Below are 16195 nucleotides of genomic sequence, written 5' to 3'. Positions count from 1 at the left end.
CGCGATAGCCAATCCGATGTCAATACCATCCAACAAGTGAATCTCCAACTCCGGTAGTATCATTGCCCAGTCATTACCTTTCAAGCATAATATCGCCGGAAAACTGGTGCAGCCAACTGATAACTTCATTATACGTATTATCGCTCGCAGTGTAAGCTCTACCCCCGGTCATCAAGAATCCAATCTGGCCCGGTCACACAAGATCGAGCGTGGAAGGTCTCGGGGGCTGGGTTGCACGATGTACTGCGACGTAGATCATGATATTTAAATGACACCACCTAGGATCTCTCCACCTCAGGTTGAGATCGGCGGTGTTGACTTATTACCTCCCGGGTCTAATGGCTCCGCCCTCGAAGCAGTGATATAATGGTTGCTGAGTATAGGAATTTGCTTATTGAAAACAAACTTTACCATGATATTACTTGAGCGACGTGGTCTTTCCCCGGGGGACTGTGACCATCCGAGGACTAATCAAGTATCTGGGATATCTTTCGCTACCTAACTACTAGTACATGCGTATCATCATGCAGCACTCATGCAGCATCAAGCCCTTTCCCCGGAGTAAAGACACTCCATGGACATAGGCCAGCGCGATATGTCAACATGCATGATCAGAAGAGGAAGGATTATTGAAGAACCTTACCTACTAGGTTGCTGAGCTGGATTTGGTCGTGGCAAGACGTGTCGTTCCCCCTGGTTTTATTCATATACAGCGCGCACCCATATGCTCTTCTTAAAAAAAAAAATAAGGAATCAGAACAACAGTCTTTAATCATGGCCAAAAAATTTCCTCCTCCGCAATCGAACTCCCAGCCTTACCATCATTCTGACAATACTTACCAACAACATGAAGTTCCCAGCTTTCTTCTCTAATTTTTCTTTTTTTTGCCGCTTCCGTGGTAGCAGCACCTGCAGGCGAGGTTCGCAATCAACTGGATGAACGTCAGTCTTCGTCTTGTCAACAATGTCTCCAGGGGTGTACCTTGACGTCGTGTTCCTCGACTTGCCCAAAATTGCCAACAATGTGTCAACAGTTGCAATGAGAGTGTTTGCAGTCGCAACAATAACAACTAAGGCCAAGTCAAGTCAAGTGGCAGGACCAGATAATATACGGGGTCAGTACTTAATGTAAGTCAGAACTCCATTGGATAAGCATCGTGCTTACATGTTATTGCCGTTGATCTGTTAGCACCTAACAACTCTCAGATATGACGCTCGGTCTATCCCCGACGAAGTTTTCCTTACTTACGGCCTTGGTGTAGGTTTTTCCCATTAGATTAGGTTCCCTCCTATGCTATTATGCGAACGCAAAGGCTTTGATTCGGATTCTTGTCTTGCCCTGCATCCAGTAGTAATCCAGGAGCTCTAGGGTACATAAGGGCGCCTTGAGCTTCGGTAGGCACCCCCGCCATACCTCAGGCAGATATAGAGATCTCTTCTAGATTCCTGACCCAGTGCGCTTATTAGTTCAATAGCTCAAGTATACAGATGCCCAGTGTCATCTTTACCTCATTCTCTATTAGGAATGCACTCATAACCATATTAGAGTTATTTAGGGGGTAAGTAACAGGGCAGAGTTCGGGCGGATCATATCATGATACTGTCTGCATCCGCAATAGGTAGTGGACGGCGAGATTCATGACCATGAAGGTAGGTAGGGCTGCTCTAGCCTCTACCTAGGTAGGTCATGAATGAAGACGACTAGGTCCAGCTGAAGACATGGCGCATCAGGTTGGCTCTCAAGAACCTCAACACAACGGCTTCGCTCAGTTGGATAAAGTACCTAGGCGCCGACGCCAGATGAATTTCGTCCGCCATGTCCCTGCTATATGTACAGTCTTGCATTGATACCTACCTATAGGCGTGCTTGGTAGCTAGCTAGCTAGCTGGCAATCATCCTATCAATATCTTTCCAGAGATATTAGGTATGGCCTTTGAAAATAATTTGCTCTAGTTGAGCCATGAATTGAATCTTGAATCATCGTCTTATTCTCGCTCTCTTCTTTTCACTTGGCTATCGTACAATATAATATAATCTAGTCCATTATGGACAAATTCTAGGCCGTCGCGGGTATAATAAAACGATAACGTACCTGCAGGTACTCAGCGCGACTTGACAGTGGCTATACACAACTCAATTGAGAACATCAATCAATCAATCGACAACAAAAATGAGCGACAAAAGGTCGATAGACAAACCGGGGTATACGTTTCAAACGACAAAACGCCATGTACTGTATGAACAGAAAGAAAGAAACACAGACAGAAAAAAATAGATAGTGATAGGGCGGAGGGGAAAAGAAGGGACCACATCACTTCAAATGACCCTTCCTGATCGCCCCGAATCCCTTACTGAGCATCTCATGGACGTCCATGGACCGCCTAGGTGCGGAAGCAGAAGGAGCAGTACTGGCTGCATCCGATACAACGACATGCTCGCGACTCGGTTCACCCAGTGCCGTAGCCGACGCAGAGGCAGATGCTGAGCCAGAGCCCGAACCAGAGACAGACTCCGACTGTACATAGACGCCGCTCGACGAATCATTCTTCTTCGCATCGCGCATGACCCGCGGTCTAGCGAGGAGCTCGGCAACATGTTTCTCCCTCGCCTCCATCTCCTCTTGCTCGCGGGCAAGTTCAAAGCTGGATTTCTTCTTGCCGTGGTCCCAGCCCTGCTGGAGTTCGTCGGCTGCAGCCTCCTCGAAGCGTTTGCGGATATCTAGGTCTTTTTCGTACTCCTGGAAGATGTCGACGTCTGTGGGGAGGATGTTCGCGCGGAGACTGGCGACGACGATTTCGAAGATAAGGACGGCGACGACGCTAATCAATAGGACGGTCCAGAAGGCAAGGTCGTGGCCCGAATGTAACAAGAAGTTTGAGGGGACATGGTAAATGCCCTCGCCAGATTTGATGTCGTATTGGCGAGACAGAATCATGTTCCAGAGGAACCAGCCGCCGACGGAGATGATGAAGACCGCAAGGGAGAGGTACGTTTTGTTGTGAACTTCGATGGCCTGGAGTTTTGCGTTGATGATTATCACGCAGGCGGAGTAGGTAAGAAGGCCGGTTGAAAAGATGTCGTTGATGTTGCCGGCTGTGAAGAGGATGTTTCCGAAAAGGGCGAACATGATGAAGTACACCAGCATTGCCTCGCAAGTAGCCATGAATGTCCAGCCCAGGTAAAGGCGAATGTTGAAGCCTTCGTTGCGCTGGCCCTTTGTGTAGAGTTCAGGCACGGCAAGGAGGGTGGATGCGGAGAGGTCTTTTGTGAAGATGCCGAGGAAGATGACGGCTAGGGAGGTGAAAAGCGTGTTGAACATACTGAGACTCCAGGACTCGTAGAGACTGGTCCCCGTGTAGCCGTTCCAGCGTTGATAGAGGGCTTGGGTGAGGTAGAAGAGCATTTCCTTCCAGAAAGTTCCCAGTGTGTATTTGCACGCCCGGATGTAATTCCACCGGCCGTGGACCAGGAGTAGCTTCAGCAGGAACCTGAACTGCGCGATCGAGTAGTCCGAGATGCGCGCTGCTTGAAGCCCCTCTTTACCCGTGATACCAATGCCAACGTGAGCCTCTTGGATCATCGCAATGTCGTTGGCGCCATCGCCGATCGCCAAGGTGACAGAATCCTGAACATGCTGACGAATCGACTTGATCAAAAAAGCCTTCTGCTTTGGACTGGCACGGCAGCAAATCACCGACTCAACGAGAATGGCAAGTTTGAAGAAGGCTGCTCGGAGCAGCTCGTCTCCTTCGATCATTGAGAGCGTCTGGCCATCCACCACGACCACAGAGTGAGCTACTTTTCCCATTGTGATATCCGCGGTCAATTTCTCAATCTCTTGGCCCACGTTGCGCATTTCCTGGTCGAGAATCACAAGAGTAGAGTAGTCCTTCACCAGACGACAAGAATGGCCGACATTGATGGCCGTCTCGCGCTTGTCTCCAGTGAGCATCCACAGCTTGATGTTTGCGCGACGAAGCTTGTCAATAGCCTCGGGCACTCCCTTCTGTAGCTTATCTTCGATCGCAGTAGCACCCGTCAACTCGAGCTGCTCCTCGATCTGCTGGCCGACTTTTTCAATTCGTTCCTGTCGATCGACAAGGCTAGTCGTGGCTTCTTGATAGGCTTGCTTCCACTCTTGATAGAAAGCATCATCCACAAATCGATGGGCATACAGGAGCGTTCGCAAACCCTCGGTGGCAAAGTCATTCAAATGCTGGAAGCAGCGCTCAAAAACAGCCGCTTCGTTGACTACCAGCGCCTCCTCGACCAATTCCTCGTCTTCGTCGTGAACTGAACTACCCGAGTCTGAGAATGTCGTAGATTGGCGACCTATTTGCGCAGACGGTCTGGGGCTGTAATACTCCACATCGCTGTTTCTGTGCAGAAGACCACCGTCGGTCTCGCGATCGCGAAGCCAGACATCAATGCTATCTCTTAGAGTAGAAACATTCTTGCCAGAAACACTGGACCGACGGTGAGTCATGCTCGGCCGGCTCATGCTGTTGCGGACTCCACTGTCCTTGCGACTGCGGTACTCGCTGTTCCGTCTCATGACTTCGCTGGCTTCTGCCGCCTTGCGCTTGCTCGCGCGGCGCTCAATCTCGTTAACTTTTTCCTGGGCGAGGGCGGCACGCTTCAAGAGTTTCATGAGAACGCTGTCGGCACCCTTGCAGAATAGGCAGATCCGTCGGTCTGGCATCCGTACAACGACTGACATGCGTTTCCTGGCGCTTGAAAACTCAATCACATCCAAGATCTCGTAGATCTCATCAACGGGCGATTCTTCCTGGCCATTCGGGAATGTCCTGACTGTCAACGTATTCGGCTGCCGATCGTGGACTAAGTATCCTAATTCTTGAGCAGCTGTGACCAGCGCAAGCTCATCCGGTGACGCTGCCTGGAATGTTGTGTTTCCATCTTCATCCTCTTCCGGAAGGCACGTGTGGCATAGGGCCATGGCGAGGATAAACATTTTAGCTTTCCGCGCGAAGACCGTGTAAGGTTTGCGCTGAATGTATTTGAGCATATCAGTGGTGCGGGTGTTCTGCACAGTTATAGCGTTCTTGCGAACTGCGTCGTAGGTCGACATTGACGGCCTAGCGATGGACCGAGACCGCCGAACATCAGATACATTAGACCGGCGACCGACAGCTTTTTTGCCCTTGGCGCTCCGCTTCTTGTGAATCAGCTTCGCTCCTCCTTCTTTCTCCTCATCAAGGAGATCAAAGTCGTGAAACCATGCGGTTCCAGCAACGCTCATCTTCCGGAACTTCATCGTGTTATTCGTCAAAGTTCCGGTCTTATCTGAGAATATGTAGCTAACTTGGCCTAGTTCCTCATTGATAGTCGAAGTCCTGGCCTCCAGTGGCGTATCAGACTCGGGGTCGTACATATCGATGTCGCCGTTGAGCATAAGCATCTGCGCCACTTTAACAATCTCCATACTCACGTAGAGTGAGATGGGGATCATTGTGTTGAACATGATCAGGAATGAGGTGAAAATCGGCCCGTAGCTGACGTTAGCCTCCTCTAGGTACCAGGCGCGGCTTTCGACGTCTTGCGACCAGTATTTGTACGCGATTGTACAGGCTCCAGCCAGCATCACCACCAAGAGCACAATGAGCATGACGACTCGGTTGACCTTGGCTTGAAGAGAAGGCATCTTGATGCGAGGATTCTTGTTTGCGTTCATGCGAATCTTGCACTCCTCTCCTGTATAGATAACCATACCCACCGCGCGCTCGGTGTTACGAAGGACACTTCCACGGTATAGGACTTCGTTGTTGGTCAATGGCGTCTTTTCCCCAGCAGCAACGGTCACATTTCCATCAAACTTATAAAGATCCAAGTTTGGGTCTTCAACGGCGAAGTGTATTGAGCTGCTGCAGATGCCTTCCACAGTTTCGCACACCTTTGCCACGGACTGACACGGCTGCTTATTCTTCAAGTTCGTCTCCCCATCCAGAGCCATTGTCTCAACGTAGGCCACGCCGTTCGGTCCATCCGCATGAAGTAAAACCATATCTGCAGGGACGGGCTGATCGCGTCTTAGCCTAATGACATCGCCTACCTTGATGTCGCTCCATTTGACGGAATCCCAATCATGCGCATCGCTTGACGAGGATGCGCTGTCGTCGGTGACAGAGCGGGATAGCACATTTGATCCAGGGCGGAGTACCGCCGCGAAACGGTTGTTTTCTTCCTTGTCCAAACGGTATCGTCGCCAGTCGTCGAAACCTTCCTTACCCATGGATATACCAACAAATATCAAAAGCGGTACCAGGGTGGTAAATTTACCTGTCGTACTCAGCCCAGGAATCATTTGCAGGATCGCAACCACCAAGAAGTAAAAGTTTGCTAGCTTGGTGAATTGCGCAAAAAACTGAACGGGGAAGAAACTCCATAAGCTGTAACGACTGGACCGAATCCAGTTGAGCACGTATGGCTTTCCAGTACGCTCATCGATCAGAGCTTCGATGCGCGTAGGTTCGAGGTCAATGTGGCGGCCGTCCTTGCTAGGGGGAATGGTCTTGATCTGAAGGATTGTTTTGCGAATGGTCGCCAAGACACTCTCAACGCGCAGTTGTACCGTAGCAAGAGCTGCTTTCTTCTTGGTCCATCGGTCGCTGGAGAAAGTCGTGGCCAGATTCCTCTCTTCTTTGAGATCCGTCGTCTCAGAGGAATAAGAGGTGAGTCCATTCTCTGAAACCGATCCCGACATAGACTTCTGTGCAACAATATTACTAGCCTCCTGCTTCTCGTTTTCGATTGTTTTCGACACTCTAGGCGCCGCCGGCGGCACCTCCTGCTTTACAATCTCCGGTTCCGTGCTCACTACAGGTCCCAGCTCAACAGGCGACGAAGGAGCCGACTGCGACTCGATGTTCTTCGCAAAAATTGTCCTCCGCAGCGAGTATCCACGATTCCGCGATCGGGAGCGACCGACCTCAGGGGACGTAGGAGAAAGCGCTGAGCGCGGTGAAAGTGTCGAACGCGCGGAAGTGGCATTGGGGGAGACGCTAGGCGATAGACCCTGATTGTTCGTTATATTCGTATTTATCGATAGTCCTCTGGACGACGGCCGGCAGTCCCACGAGGCTTGTCTATTTTCCTCCACTGTCGGACGCTCCAAGTCTGTTGAAAAGCGCACATGTTGCTGCTGGGATAGCCTCCTTCCTGAATCTGATAGCGTTCGCGAGGGCGAGAGTGATGTCCGTCTTTGGGCAGGCGCGTGCAAAGAATGGCTTCTGGAGGGTTGCGTCGGCCGCGAGGGGTTTCGTGAGGGTGCATCGGCGGAGGAATGTTCGTCGTTAAGCGGGTGCGATTGCTGGGAATTCTCAATAGAATCTGGCAACTTATTCGGCTGAGACATGGCGAGACGGCAGGTAGTTCTCCGCAGGGACGAGCTGTATATGACTGTCTGCTTCCTTTAGTCTTTTAAATCAGTCCGTCCCAGCTCCAAGCTCTATGCAAATTGTGTAAAAGTGATCGGTTGAAAAATGGTCGCTGATCGGCGGTCGGGTTATGACGTTGAGCGAGCAGAAGAAGTCATCTTTCAGTAGCAATGAGAAAGAATATAACGAACAACTGAAAAGAAGGAAAACAGCAGCAGATAAACCAGGCCACGAAGGGGGGTCAAGCCAAGAGGGTCGCTGGGAGGATTGCAAAACCACGTTTGCAGCCGGTCAGGCACAGAAGTCAAAGTGTCCAAAGTCCAGTCGAGCCGAAAACAGCAACGGGCCTGGACCGAGCGGCAGTATAGACAGCAGCGCTAGAGCAAGAACGACAAGTATATGCACTGCAAGAAGAAAGTGCAGAGAGAATAGAATATACGGAAAGAAAAAGGAACAGCCAAGGTGAATGGAATTGATGAGGCCTGGAGGCGACCCTGACCCAGTTAGTGGTTGGTTGGACACCGCGTAACTTTGTTGCAGCCAAGTGGAGGCTCCTCTGCTTTCCAACGGTTCTGACACAGTACTACTACAGCAGTAAACTCTGTCGATACCTATACCAGAATTACAAGGCAAACATATTCTAGATAAACTCAGTTCATAGGCATCTGTATTTGTATATCCAAAAGAGAGACAGAACCCCTCGTCGCAGTTGCAAACCTCGCGACCTCGCAAGCCTCGTCGCCATCGCCCCCCCCCCCATCGCCTCCAGATTAGCTACTATAATTAAGTTGCATGTCAGTGGCCCACCGGTCCGGACAATTGCCTCTGCACAGCCTCCAGGGTCTGCTCCCCAGTCTTCTCCTCACCCTATCAATTTATTACTTGTCAACCACCCATGTCTTCTGCTACGTAAGCCTCGACTCTCATTGTCGCACACGCTGAGACCCTGGTTCGAGGGTGGGATACTTTTTGAGCTCCGGTGGCAAGCGGGGCACCGCATCTTGGCCCGTCGGAGAAACTTCCAAGGGCGCCGCTCCTAAATTGCCACCCGTGTCCGTCTCCATCACTCCGCCTCCAGGAGTCGAGGGGATGAGCCAATCACATGACCCTATGCTAGTTGTCAACGATATTTTCTAATTTCCTTACTTACATCGACGCACATGTACGGAGTAGCAACATTCTGAATTCATCATGGCATTTTCATCGGATAACAGTCATGGTTTCGCAAAGCAATCGCCTCGTGTCCTACCTACGCCGTATTTTGTTCCATCAAGCATCGATAAGAGGCACGATAACAGAAAAGTCATCATAAAGAGTACATTCATTCATCACACAATCGCTTCAACTAGTCTCACCTAGTACCTCGGAGGCTGCCCGTAAGGAGGCTGCTGGCCGGGATAGCCAGGCGAGGAACCCGCAGGTGGTGGAGGACGTTGTCCATACTGCGGCTGACCGTACTGCGGTTGGCCATAAGGCTGTGGCGGTTGCTGCTGCTGACCGTATGGCGGCTGTCCATAAGGAGACTGAGGAGGCTGGGGGGGTTGTCCATACGGCGACTGCCCGTATGGTGGCTGCCCGTAGCCTCCTGGCGCCTGGCTGCTCGGAGGGTAGGGTGCGGGGCTGTAAGCCTGCTGTCCGGGGTTGTATGGCGCGGATGATCCATAGCCTCCCGGTGCTGGGGGCTGACCGTATCCTGGCGGGCCACCATAACCACCGTACTGGCCCGGAGGAGGTCCAGGAGGAGCACCAGGACCGCTACCCCTCTCATCCTTGGTATCATACGACGAATCGATGGAGCCGAGCATGAGCTTAGCGCACCAGAGTTCGCGGGTCAGGTGGACAGGTGGGTTAGCACGCGACATCTCATCCTGTTCAACTTCGAAGTCTGCCAATCAATTAGTTCAAGCTTCCGCAATTGACAGTCTGTTAAGACTTACTGGATGTGCAGTCAATCAGGCCACCAATGCTAGGGTCGTTATCGAGGCTGCCGAGGAAGTCGCGAGCCTTGGTATCGTTTCCGACCTGCGAGAACTGGAATGCAATAGCACCACGTCCGAATGGGGTTCTCGAAACCTCATCAACAGTGTAGCGGATTCCCTGCGCCACGGCATCCTGGGCCTCGCCAGCGGGTTGTCCGTCGGTGATTGTAATAACAAGAACTGGCTTCTGAAGGCGCCCAGCTCTTGCTGGACCAACGACAACAGGGTCGAGAACCTTGGACCGCAGGTTTGTTCCCAAAGGAGTCATGCCCGCGAAGCGCATGTTGGAGATGATCTGGTCGACTTCCTGCGCGTTGCGAATGTTGTTTTGCATGAAATCGTTGTTCATGAACCGTAGACTGATTCCATCCTCATCAAAGGTGGACGCCACTGTTGCGACAATGCCGAGGATCTGTTTCAGCTGCTCCTTTCTCACACCCTTTTCCTCAAACTCGATCGAGCCACTGTCGTCAACGTAAAGTACGATATCATAGAGCGAAAGCTTGATCACGTCCATGGCAATTTCCATTGGCAGTGAGAACTCGTTGACAATGCGTTGAACCTTGGCAGGTCCATCTCTGGAGAGACCTTGCACCAGTCTATCTAGCTTATCAGGGGGGTAGAAACTCTGAAGGTTCTTCTCTTGGATGGTAGCGATCAGGGCCTGGCGGTAAGCGTCAAGCTGCTGGGGAGTAGCAGGTCCAGCAGCACCGGGCGGGCCGCCGGGTGGTCCAAACTGACCTCCTGGAGGTCCTTGTGGAGGGCGAGCACCGGGAGGGCCAGAGGGTCCGCCGGGGGGACCGGGAGGGTAAGGTGCATTCTGAGGAGGCTGGGGAGGGTAACCTGGAGCCTAGACGATGCATTCTTGTTAGTTAACTGCAAATACAGCAAGGAACAAGCGCAAACGAGATCATGACACAAATGAGAGAAACAACAAGTGTTGGGACAATCTATACATAAGGTGGCTGCGGGGGATAGTGTGGTCCGGGCGCTCCGTAAGGCTGAGAGGGGGGCGGGGTTGGTGCGTAATTTTGGGGAGGGCCCTGGCCATACGGCGGGGCAGCTCCGTAGGGGGCCGGACTCGGAGAGAAAGCCTGAGGCTGAGGCGTGTGTGGTGAGTATGGTGCCGGAGAATACGCCTGGGGCGGCGCACCCGAGTAAGCAGGTGATGGCGAAGGTTTGTTCGGTGGGACCGGAGGGTACGCCTGGTATTGCTGCGCCGGCGGCGAAGTTGGATAAGACGACGGAGAAGGACCCGGACGCAGCTGGCTAGGCGGCCCGGGAGGAGGATAGCCTTGACCGGAGAATGGTCGAGACATGGTGTCCGATTGTGAGGGGGATGGCTGCAAAGGAAACACAGAAGGGATGACGAAAGTTGTTAATAGGAGGGGCGAATAATGCGATGAGGGGCAGGATGAATAATGCGAAAGAAGCGAGAACACACGTAAATTGGCAAACAAACTGAGAACGAGTTCACACTCGGAATAGATGCAAGAAGATACGATGAGATTAAAGAAAAAAAACTAGCTTACCGATCCACCAGGTCCAGGATAAGCCTGATACTGCTGCGGCGGTTGTGGTGACTGCGGCGGCTTTTGCTGCTGCTAGACGTCATGGCGATTATTAGTTAAGCTGGAAAAAACTGGAGCGAGGAGGGGCAGTGTATGGCAAGGCATCAACATTCTGGGCGTTGAGAGTTGAGACTAACATATCCACCTGGAGCACCAGGAGCACCACCAGCAGGAGGGCCGCCAGTGTATCCGGTAGGGGGAGCTCCCCCGTAGACGCCGGAGTTGGAGGCGCTCATCTGGGCGTTGGCGATCTTGGAGGCGAACTATTCGATGATGCAAAAGTGCAGCGGTTAGCTAATCGTTTCTTTTTCTCAGTGTGTTGAAAGCAGTGGCGGGGTAAACAGTGAGACGAGGGGCAGCAGTTGTTGTAGGAAGGAAAAGCAGGCTTACTCCCATCATTAAGTAGATGGCTATACTGTGGCTGAAAGTGAAGGGATGACGAAAAGACAAGAAGAGGTAAGAGCGATGGCAAAGGGAACAATAAATACCTGGCGAGAAGAGTGACGGAGACGGATGATGCTGGAGGGCTGAGCTCACTGCGGATCCAAACAGCTCCCAGGAACAAGCTCCACTCGCAGCCTTTATACAGACCCCCGCACGTCAACACTGCCTCAGCGACAAATTGGGGATAGACGCCTCAGCCACAGTCTGGCCTTAGGGCTAAATACATGGTGACAGCTCTACAGAGTAAGTACAGTCTGGTCTGCCCTGTACATACCACTCTATAGTATGTCCCTACAATAAAAGTACTAGGTACCTACTCTGTACTACCCCGGTGATCGTCCAGTAGATCTATATCCTTTCTGAAGCTATCAAAAGCAAAGAGATTTCAACGTCCTGTAGATTCTTGGAAGGTCATCAGCAAATTGCCTCTGATGTCATGGCGGAAGCTATCGCCAGATACAAAACCCAGGTGCTGGCAATGGTAAGTATGCCTGGGATGTATTTCCGCCTGACTGATGCCGCACGCAGCGTTGTTCCTATCCCTTGCTTCTCTGACTACACATTTGCATCCGCCAGGTTTCAAACAGTACAAACGGATCCGGTACATAACATCATGTCCGTCAGCTTCTCCCTGTTCCTGTTCTCATGACCGTACCATTTGACAGCATCACTGCTGTGAGGAAGGAGCTCTTTCACTCCACCTCAAACCCCCAAACCTCTCCGATGCTAGATTACGCTCCTCTTCATTGATCCACAATTGAGACGGTACTTTTGGATGCCTACCATCTGTACTCTTTACATTCATTAAACCCCAGCGTTTACTGCCTGCTATATACACCCGGACATATCTATATATCACCCTACCACCTCATCAGGACAACATTCACAATGACCTCCCAACCGCTTCGTATCGGCATCCTAGCTTCAGGCCCACACCCAATCCAAACAATCTATCTCCCAGCCCTGCAGTCTCTCCCAACCCTCTACATCATAGTTGCCATTCACACCTCAAGCTCGAACCCAGAGACCCAGTCCGACAACAACGAACCCTCGATCAACGATATCCTCACGAATCCATCAATTTCTCTAATCCTCAACTTCCTACCCAATGAATACCATGAGCTCTACACCATCGCCGCCCTCCAAGCCGGGAAACACGTCGTGGTCGAGACGCCCCTTTCGCTGAGCATACCCTCCGCAAAACGCATTCTCGACGCGGAGAAGGAAGCACCGAATGGCGCGCGGGTGTTTGTCGCATCTGCAAGAAGATACGCGCCTTGCTTTACTGACGTGTTTAAGAAAGAGGTTGCCGGGTTAGAGAGGATTTTCTATGCCAGACTCAGGATGATTTCGGGGCCGCATGGCGGGCATACCGCTACAGCTCCTAGTAGTTCTCGTACTGGCCTTGATAGTGTCCGGAGCGAGAGCTCATCGGACCAAAATCAAGACAAAAAGAGAGGAAGTCGATGCAGCAATCTACTGAGCGAAATATTCGGCCCGGATACCCCTCACCCACCCGGCTTTCTCTCTCCCGGTTCCTTGCTTCCCTAGGCGCACACGATCTCGGACTCATGCGTGATACTTTAGGCTACCCAGACTCCATCTCGAACATCTCTGTGAACGAGCCGTTCTACTCGGCCATCTTTCATTATAACGGTCCCGGTTCCAGTATCAGTTCCAATTCATCCCACACCCACGGGCATCCTTTCACCCTCTTCTACGAAGCAGGAACCGACTCTGTCCCACGATGCGACGCCCAACTCGCTACTTATGGACAGTCAAAGACCGTCACCATGCACTATGACCTTCCTTATGCCCGGGGTCAGCCACTGAGGGTAGTTGTTGAGAGCACAGATGAGAGAGGCGGGCTGATGCAGACGGAGACGGTGAGTACATGGGAAGAAGCGTACCAAGCCGAGTTGAAAGCATTACATGGATTCTTGGTGCAGAGAGTGCATGTCAGCACGACGGCGAGCGATGGTTTGCAGGATGTCAAATTGTTTCAGGAGGTTTTTGGGCAGTATGACCGGCAGTGCGGGACTATTCGGACGCCGCTGGGGTAGGTTTACTTGTCGGGCCGAGCTTGTGCTCGGATTTTGATTGAGTAGGGGTTAGTAATTGGTATAATGCATTTCGGTCGATCTTATAGACAATTCTATGGCCCGTTGGATACTGTACACGGTATAGTAGACTGATATGTCGTTCCGCGTCAAGAAAGTAGGTAAATCGAGAATGAGAAGGTTGTTGTATGCTAAATGTCTTAATGGCTAAATCACCGCTTACCTTTCTTCTTTTTCTTCGAGGCACCCCCACCTCCGCCTCCACCTTGGGGCTTCTGCTGCTGCTGCTGCCCCTGCCCAGACGGGGTAGTCTCCTCAGACTTCTCAGTAACAACGCCACCCTGCGTCCGTTCGGCAGCCCGCTGCTTGCCCTTCCGGCCACGGGGCCGATAAGTCGAACGATCACGAAGCGGCAGCCACCGCTCCGGGTCCGCAGTCTTGGACGGATCATAGTCCTTGGGAAGGCGGGACTTGCGAATGCGCTTGACGGCGCGATCTTTGTTCGCTGCGGGCCGCTTCCTTGCGCCTGCGATGGCTGCGGCGGCGTGAGCGGCTGTGGAGGATGAGGCGGGGACACCTGCGGCTTCGAGCGCCGCGACGTCGATGTGCGAAATGAGGTCATCGACGGAGGGAAGGTATTTGGCCTTGGACTCGACTTGGGAGTAGTCGATTGCAGCGTGGGAGGCTACGTAACCTGCGACGGCAAAGAGGTCGTCTGGTGTCTTTTCGTACAAGGACTTGAAGAGATCTGCGGCTTGGGAGGAGTCCGAGGCGAGCGAGGAGTGGAGCAGGGATGCGCCTGCTGCGCGGAGTAATGATGCTGGCTGGACGGATTGTCCTCTCCAGAAGGCGGAGGCCTTGGCTAATTCGGCTCTAATCTGCGTCTTCCGGCCCTCTTGTTTATATAAGGCGATGAGGACACTTAAGAGGCCGGGGTTGAAGCGGGTCTCCTTGTCTTGCTCGGAGATTGACTCGTCGAGGGACTGGAGTGATTTCTCGAGTGTGGCTATCGCGGACGTGATGTTGCCTAGACTAACGTAAACCTGAACTGCAGTGAGAACCAGACCAAGGTCCTTTGGCCTTTTCTCTACTGCGGAGAGGTTTGCCTTAAGCGCCTGTGCCCCCGTTTCGCCCTTTGCATACGCTGCCACGTTGTAAACTGATAGGAGGTTTGTGCTGGCGTCTGTGGATGGGTATGGCGCTTTGGAGAGAGATTTGGAGGTGGATCGAATGATGCCGTCGTATTTGTGGACAAGAAGATCGACTGCATGAAGGTTACCTGTGATGGCATTTTGCTGGAAGTCAAACAGTTTGTCGTTATCCGTAGAGTCCGGTACTTCGTGAAGTGCCTTGTATAGCGCGTAAGGGTTTGTCGCCGTTCCGCGAGCAATAGTGGCGTTGTTCTGGCCAATCCGTTTCGTGGATAATTCAGAAATTCTGTTTCTGTAAGCTAGGGCCCATATACATCTCTTCGTAAACATACTCCTTCACTGAGATCTCCTCTAGAATGGACTCGGCTTCTTCTGATTTTCCTTGGCAGATCAGGACATACAGCTGCTGAACAGCAATCGGGAGTAGTTCGGCATCTCTGTCTTCGGGCGTAAGGTCTTCTGACGTGCGGCAGAGTTCTGTAGACCGTGTCAGCTACTATTATTTAATTCACAGTTTTGGTGTACAAACCCTTGGCACGCTTCAAGAGCATCCCAGCTTGGTCGAAATCCCCCTTCGCAATACTCAAACAAGCAGCGTTGTAGACGGTCTCGAATGCTTCCAAGTCATCTCTCGTAGGTCTAGTATGGCGAACAGACTCGGGGTGGCCTTTCCACTGCAGCTGTGCATCCGTCGCCCAAGAGTTGATTCGCAAATCGTGTTCTTCGTTCGCGGTTGCCGTAGTGTCTCGAGCGAGTGATTGGTAGAGTTCCGCTGTTCGTTGGAATTCCTCAGCGCGGTATGTCTAGCCAGAAAGAGAGTTAACCGCAAGTCCAGACAGATGGTTATAAACGACGTACAGCCTGGGCTTCGAGGTGACGGGCACCCCGGTTGTCCGTAAGACGGGAAACAAACTCAATGGCGGCATCGGGGTTGCCAGTCTTGTATAGGGCGTACCCGTATTCCAGAGCAGCCCTCTTCTTCAGATTGTCCCCGCCTTCCTCAAAAACACGTAGACAATCCTCAAATCGGTCGAGTTTTAATAAAGCGACGACTTTGACATGCTGGGCTTGGATGTCGGACTTGGATTTTGCTAGGGCGATATCGCACGAGCGAAGGACTTCTTCATGGTCGTCAATGGACGCTCTGGAGAGTAGCGAGCTGAGGGACTGGCTGGACATGGCGGCGGATTCGTGCGTCGGATGGTGTCGACGCGAGGGGGGTGTGAGAGAATCGTTGCCCAAATAGGGACACCTAGGGAATGGGTTCGTTATTCGTCAATGATTCCATATACCGTGCCCACAACTAGCTTCTGGCGATATATTGTTGCTTGATCAATTGTGCACCCAGTGGCCGTGCGGAATGATTATTTCCCGATTGGGATTCCGCCTAGAGGGTCTTTGTGGGCTGCCGTAGCTCTGTGCTGACTATGATCTTAGTCATCTAGTTCTTCCAATTCGGAAGGTAGCATCGGAAGCTGATGCCTCAGGTGTCTCCACTCCCGCTCCGCAAGCGGAGTAGATCGTACCAGATTGCCACCATCGAAACTCTGTTCCTTGGAAGATGAAACAGCTTCGACTCGTGACTAGACACT

The 16195-nt window shown here is 52.0% G+C and overlaps 4 protein-coding genes across 4 annotated transcripts; 1 reads left to right on the top strand and 3 right to left on the bottom strand.

The window, feature by feature from the left end:
• Positions 1–1966: 1966 nt before the first annotated feature.
• On the bottom strand, positions 1967–8017 carry BDV17DRAFT_253455 (aminophospholipid-translocating P4-type ATPase DNF3). Its single transcript, XM_073756656.1, has one exon. The coding sequence runs from the start codon at positions 7374–7376 to the stop codon at positions 2313–2315; it is 5064 nt and encodes a 1687-aa protein (XP_073619519.1). The 5' UTR covers positions 7377–8017; the 3' UTR covers positions 1967–2312.
• A 578-nt stretch (positions 8018–8595) lies between these two features.
• On the bottom strand, positions 8596–11593 carry rfeF (putative transcription factor RfeF). The gene is made up of 5 exons (XM_073754799.1): positions 11437–11593; positions 11086–11211; positions 10910–10981; positions 9336–10227; positions 8596–9283 (listed from the first exon to the last, which is right to left on the bottom strand). The coding sequence occupies exons 2-5, from the start codon at positions 11182–11184 to the stop codon at positions 8754–8756; spliced, it is 1593 nt and encodes a 530-aa protein (XP_073619518.1). The 5' UTR covers positions 11185–11211; positions 11437–11593; the 3' UTR covers positions 8596–8753.
• Positions 11594–12280: 687 nt separating this feature from the next.
• On the top strand, positions 12281–13455 carry BDV17DRAFT_287623 (Gfo/Idh/MocA family protein; the record flags this gene model as incomplete). The annotated part of the gene is made up of 2 exons (XM_073761206.1): positions 12281–12697; positions 12805–13455. 2 exons carry the CDS (start codon positions 12281–12283, stop codon positions 13453–13455), a joined length of 1068 nt encoding a protein of 355 aa, XP_073619517.1.
• On the bottom strand, positions 13304–16097 carry BDV17DRAFT_170251 (signal recognition particle subunit SRP72). The gene is made up of 4 exons (XM_073754802.1): positions 15462–16097; positions 15133–15406; positions 14936–15080; positions 13304–14889 (listed from the first exon to the last, which is right to left on the bottom strand). Exons 1-4 carry the CDS (start codon positions 15780–15782, stop codon positions 13665–13667), a joined length of 1965 nt encoding a protein of 654 aa, XP_073619516.1. The 5' UTR covers positions 15783–16097; the 3' UTR covers positions 13304–13664.
• Positions 16098–16195: the final 98 nt, after the last annotated feature.

The sequence above is a fragment of the Aspergillus undulatus genome, assembly GCF_047715775.1.
Source record: "Aspergillus undulatus strain CBS 261.88 unplaced genomic scaffold BDV17scaffold_5, whole genome shotgun sequence".
NCBI lineage: Eukaryota > Fungi > Ascomycota > Eurotiomycetes > Eurotiales > Aspergillaceae > Aspergillus > Aspergillus undulatus.
Note: the sequence above shows the minus strand (reverse complement) of the source record. Positions and strands in the feature narration are given on the sequence as shown.

What these genes read in the sequence shown, in the direction of transcription:
- BDV17DRAFT_253455 (XM_073756656.1), bottom strand. Translation starts at nt 7,376, where the DNA reads ATGTCTCAGCCGAATAAGTTGCCAGATTCTATTGAGAATTCCCAGCAA.
- rfeF (XM_073754799.1), bottom strand. Translation starts at nt 11,184, where the DNA reads ATGAGCGCCTCCAACTCCGGCGTCTACGGGGGAGCTCCCCCTACCGGA. An exon ending in CTGGTGCTCCAGGTGGATAT is followed by an intron (nt 10,982 to 11,085) that starts GTTAGTCTCAAC and finishes CATGACGTCTAG; the next exon opens with CAGCAGCAAAAGCCGCCGCA. An exon ending in CCTGATTGACTGCACATCCA is followed by an intron (nt 9,284 to 9,335) that starts GTAAGTCTTAAC and finishes ATTGATTGGCAG; the next exon opens with ACTTCGAAGTTGAACAGGAT.
- BDV17DRAFT_170251 (XM_073754802.1), bottom strand. Translation starts at nt 15,782, where the DNA reads ATGTCCAGCCAGTCCCTCAGCTCGCTACTCTCCAGAGCGTCCATTGAC. An exon ending in GTCACCTCGAAGCCCAGGCT is followed by an intron (nt 15,407 to 15,461) that starts GTACGTCGTTTA and finishes CTTTCTGGCTAG; the next exon opens with ACATACCGCGCTGAGGAATT. An exon ending in GAGGAGATCTCAGTGAAGGA is followed by an intron (nt 14,890 to 14,935) that starts GTATGTTTACGA and finishes TTACAGAAACAG; the next exon opens with AATTTCTGAATTATCCACGA.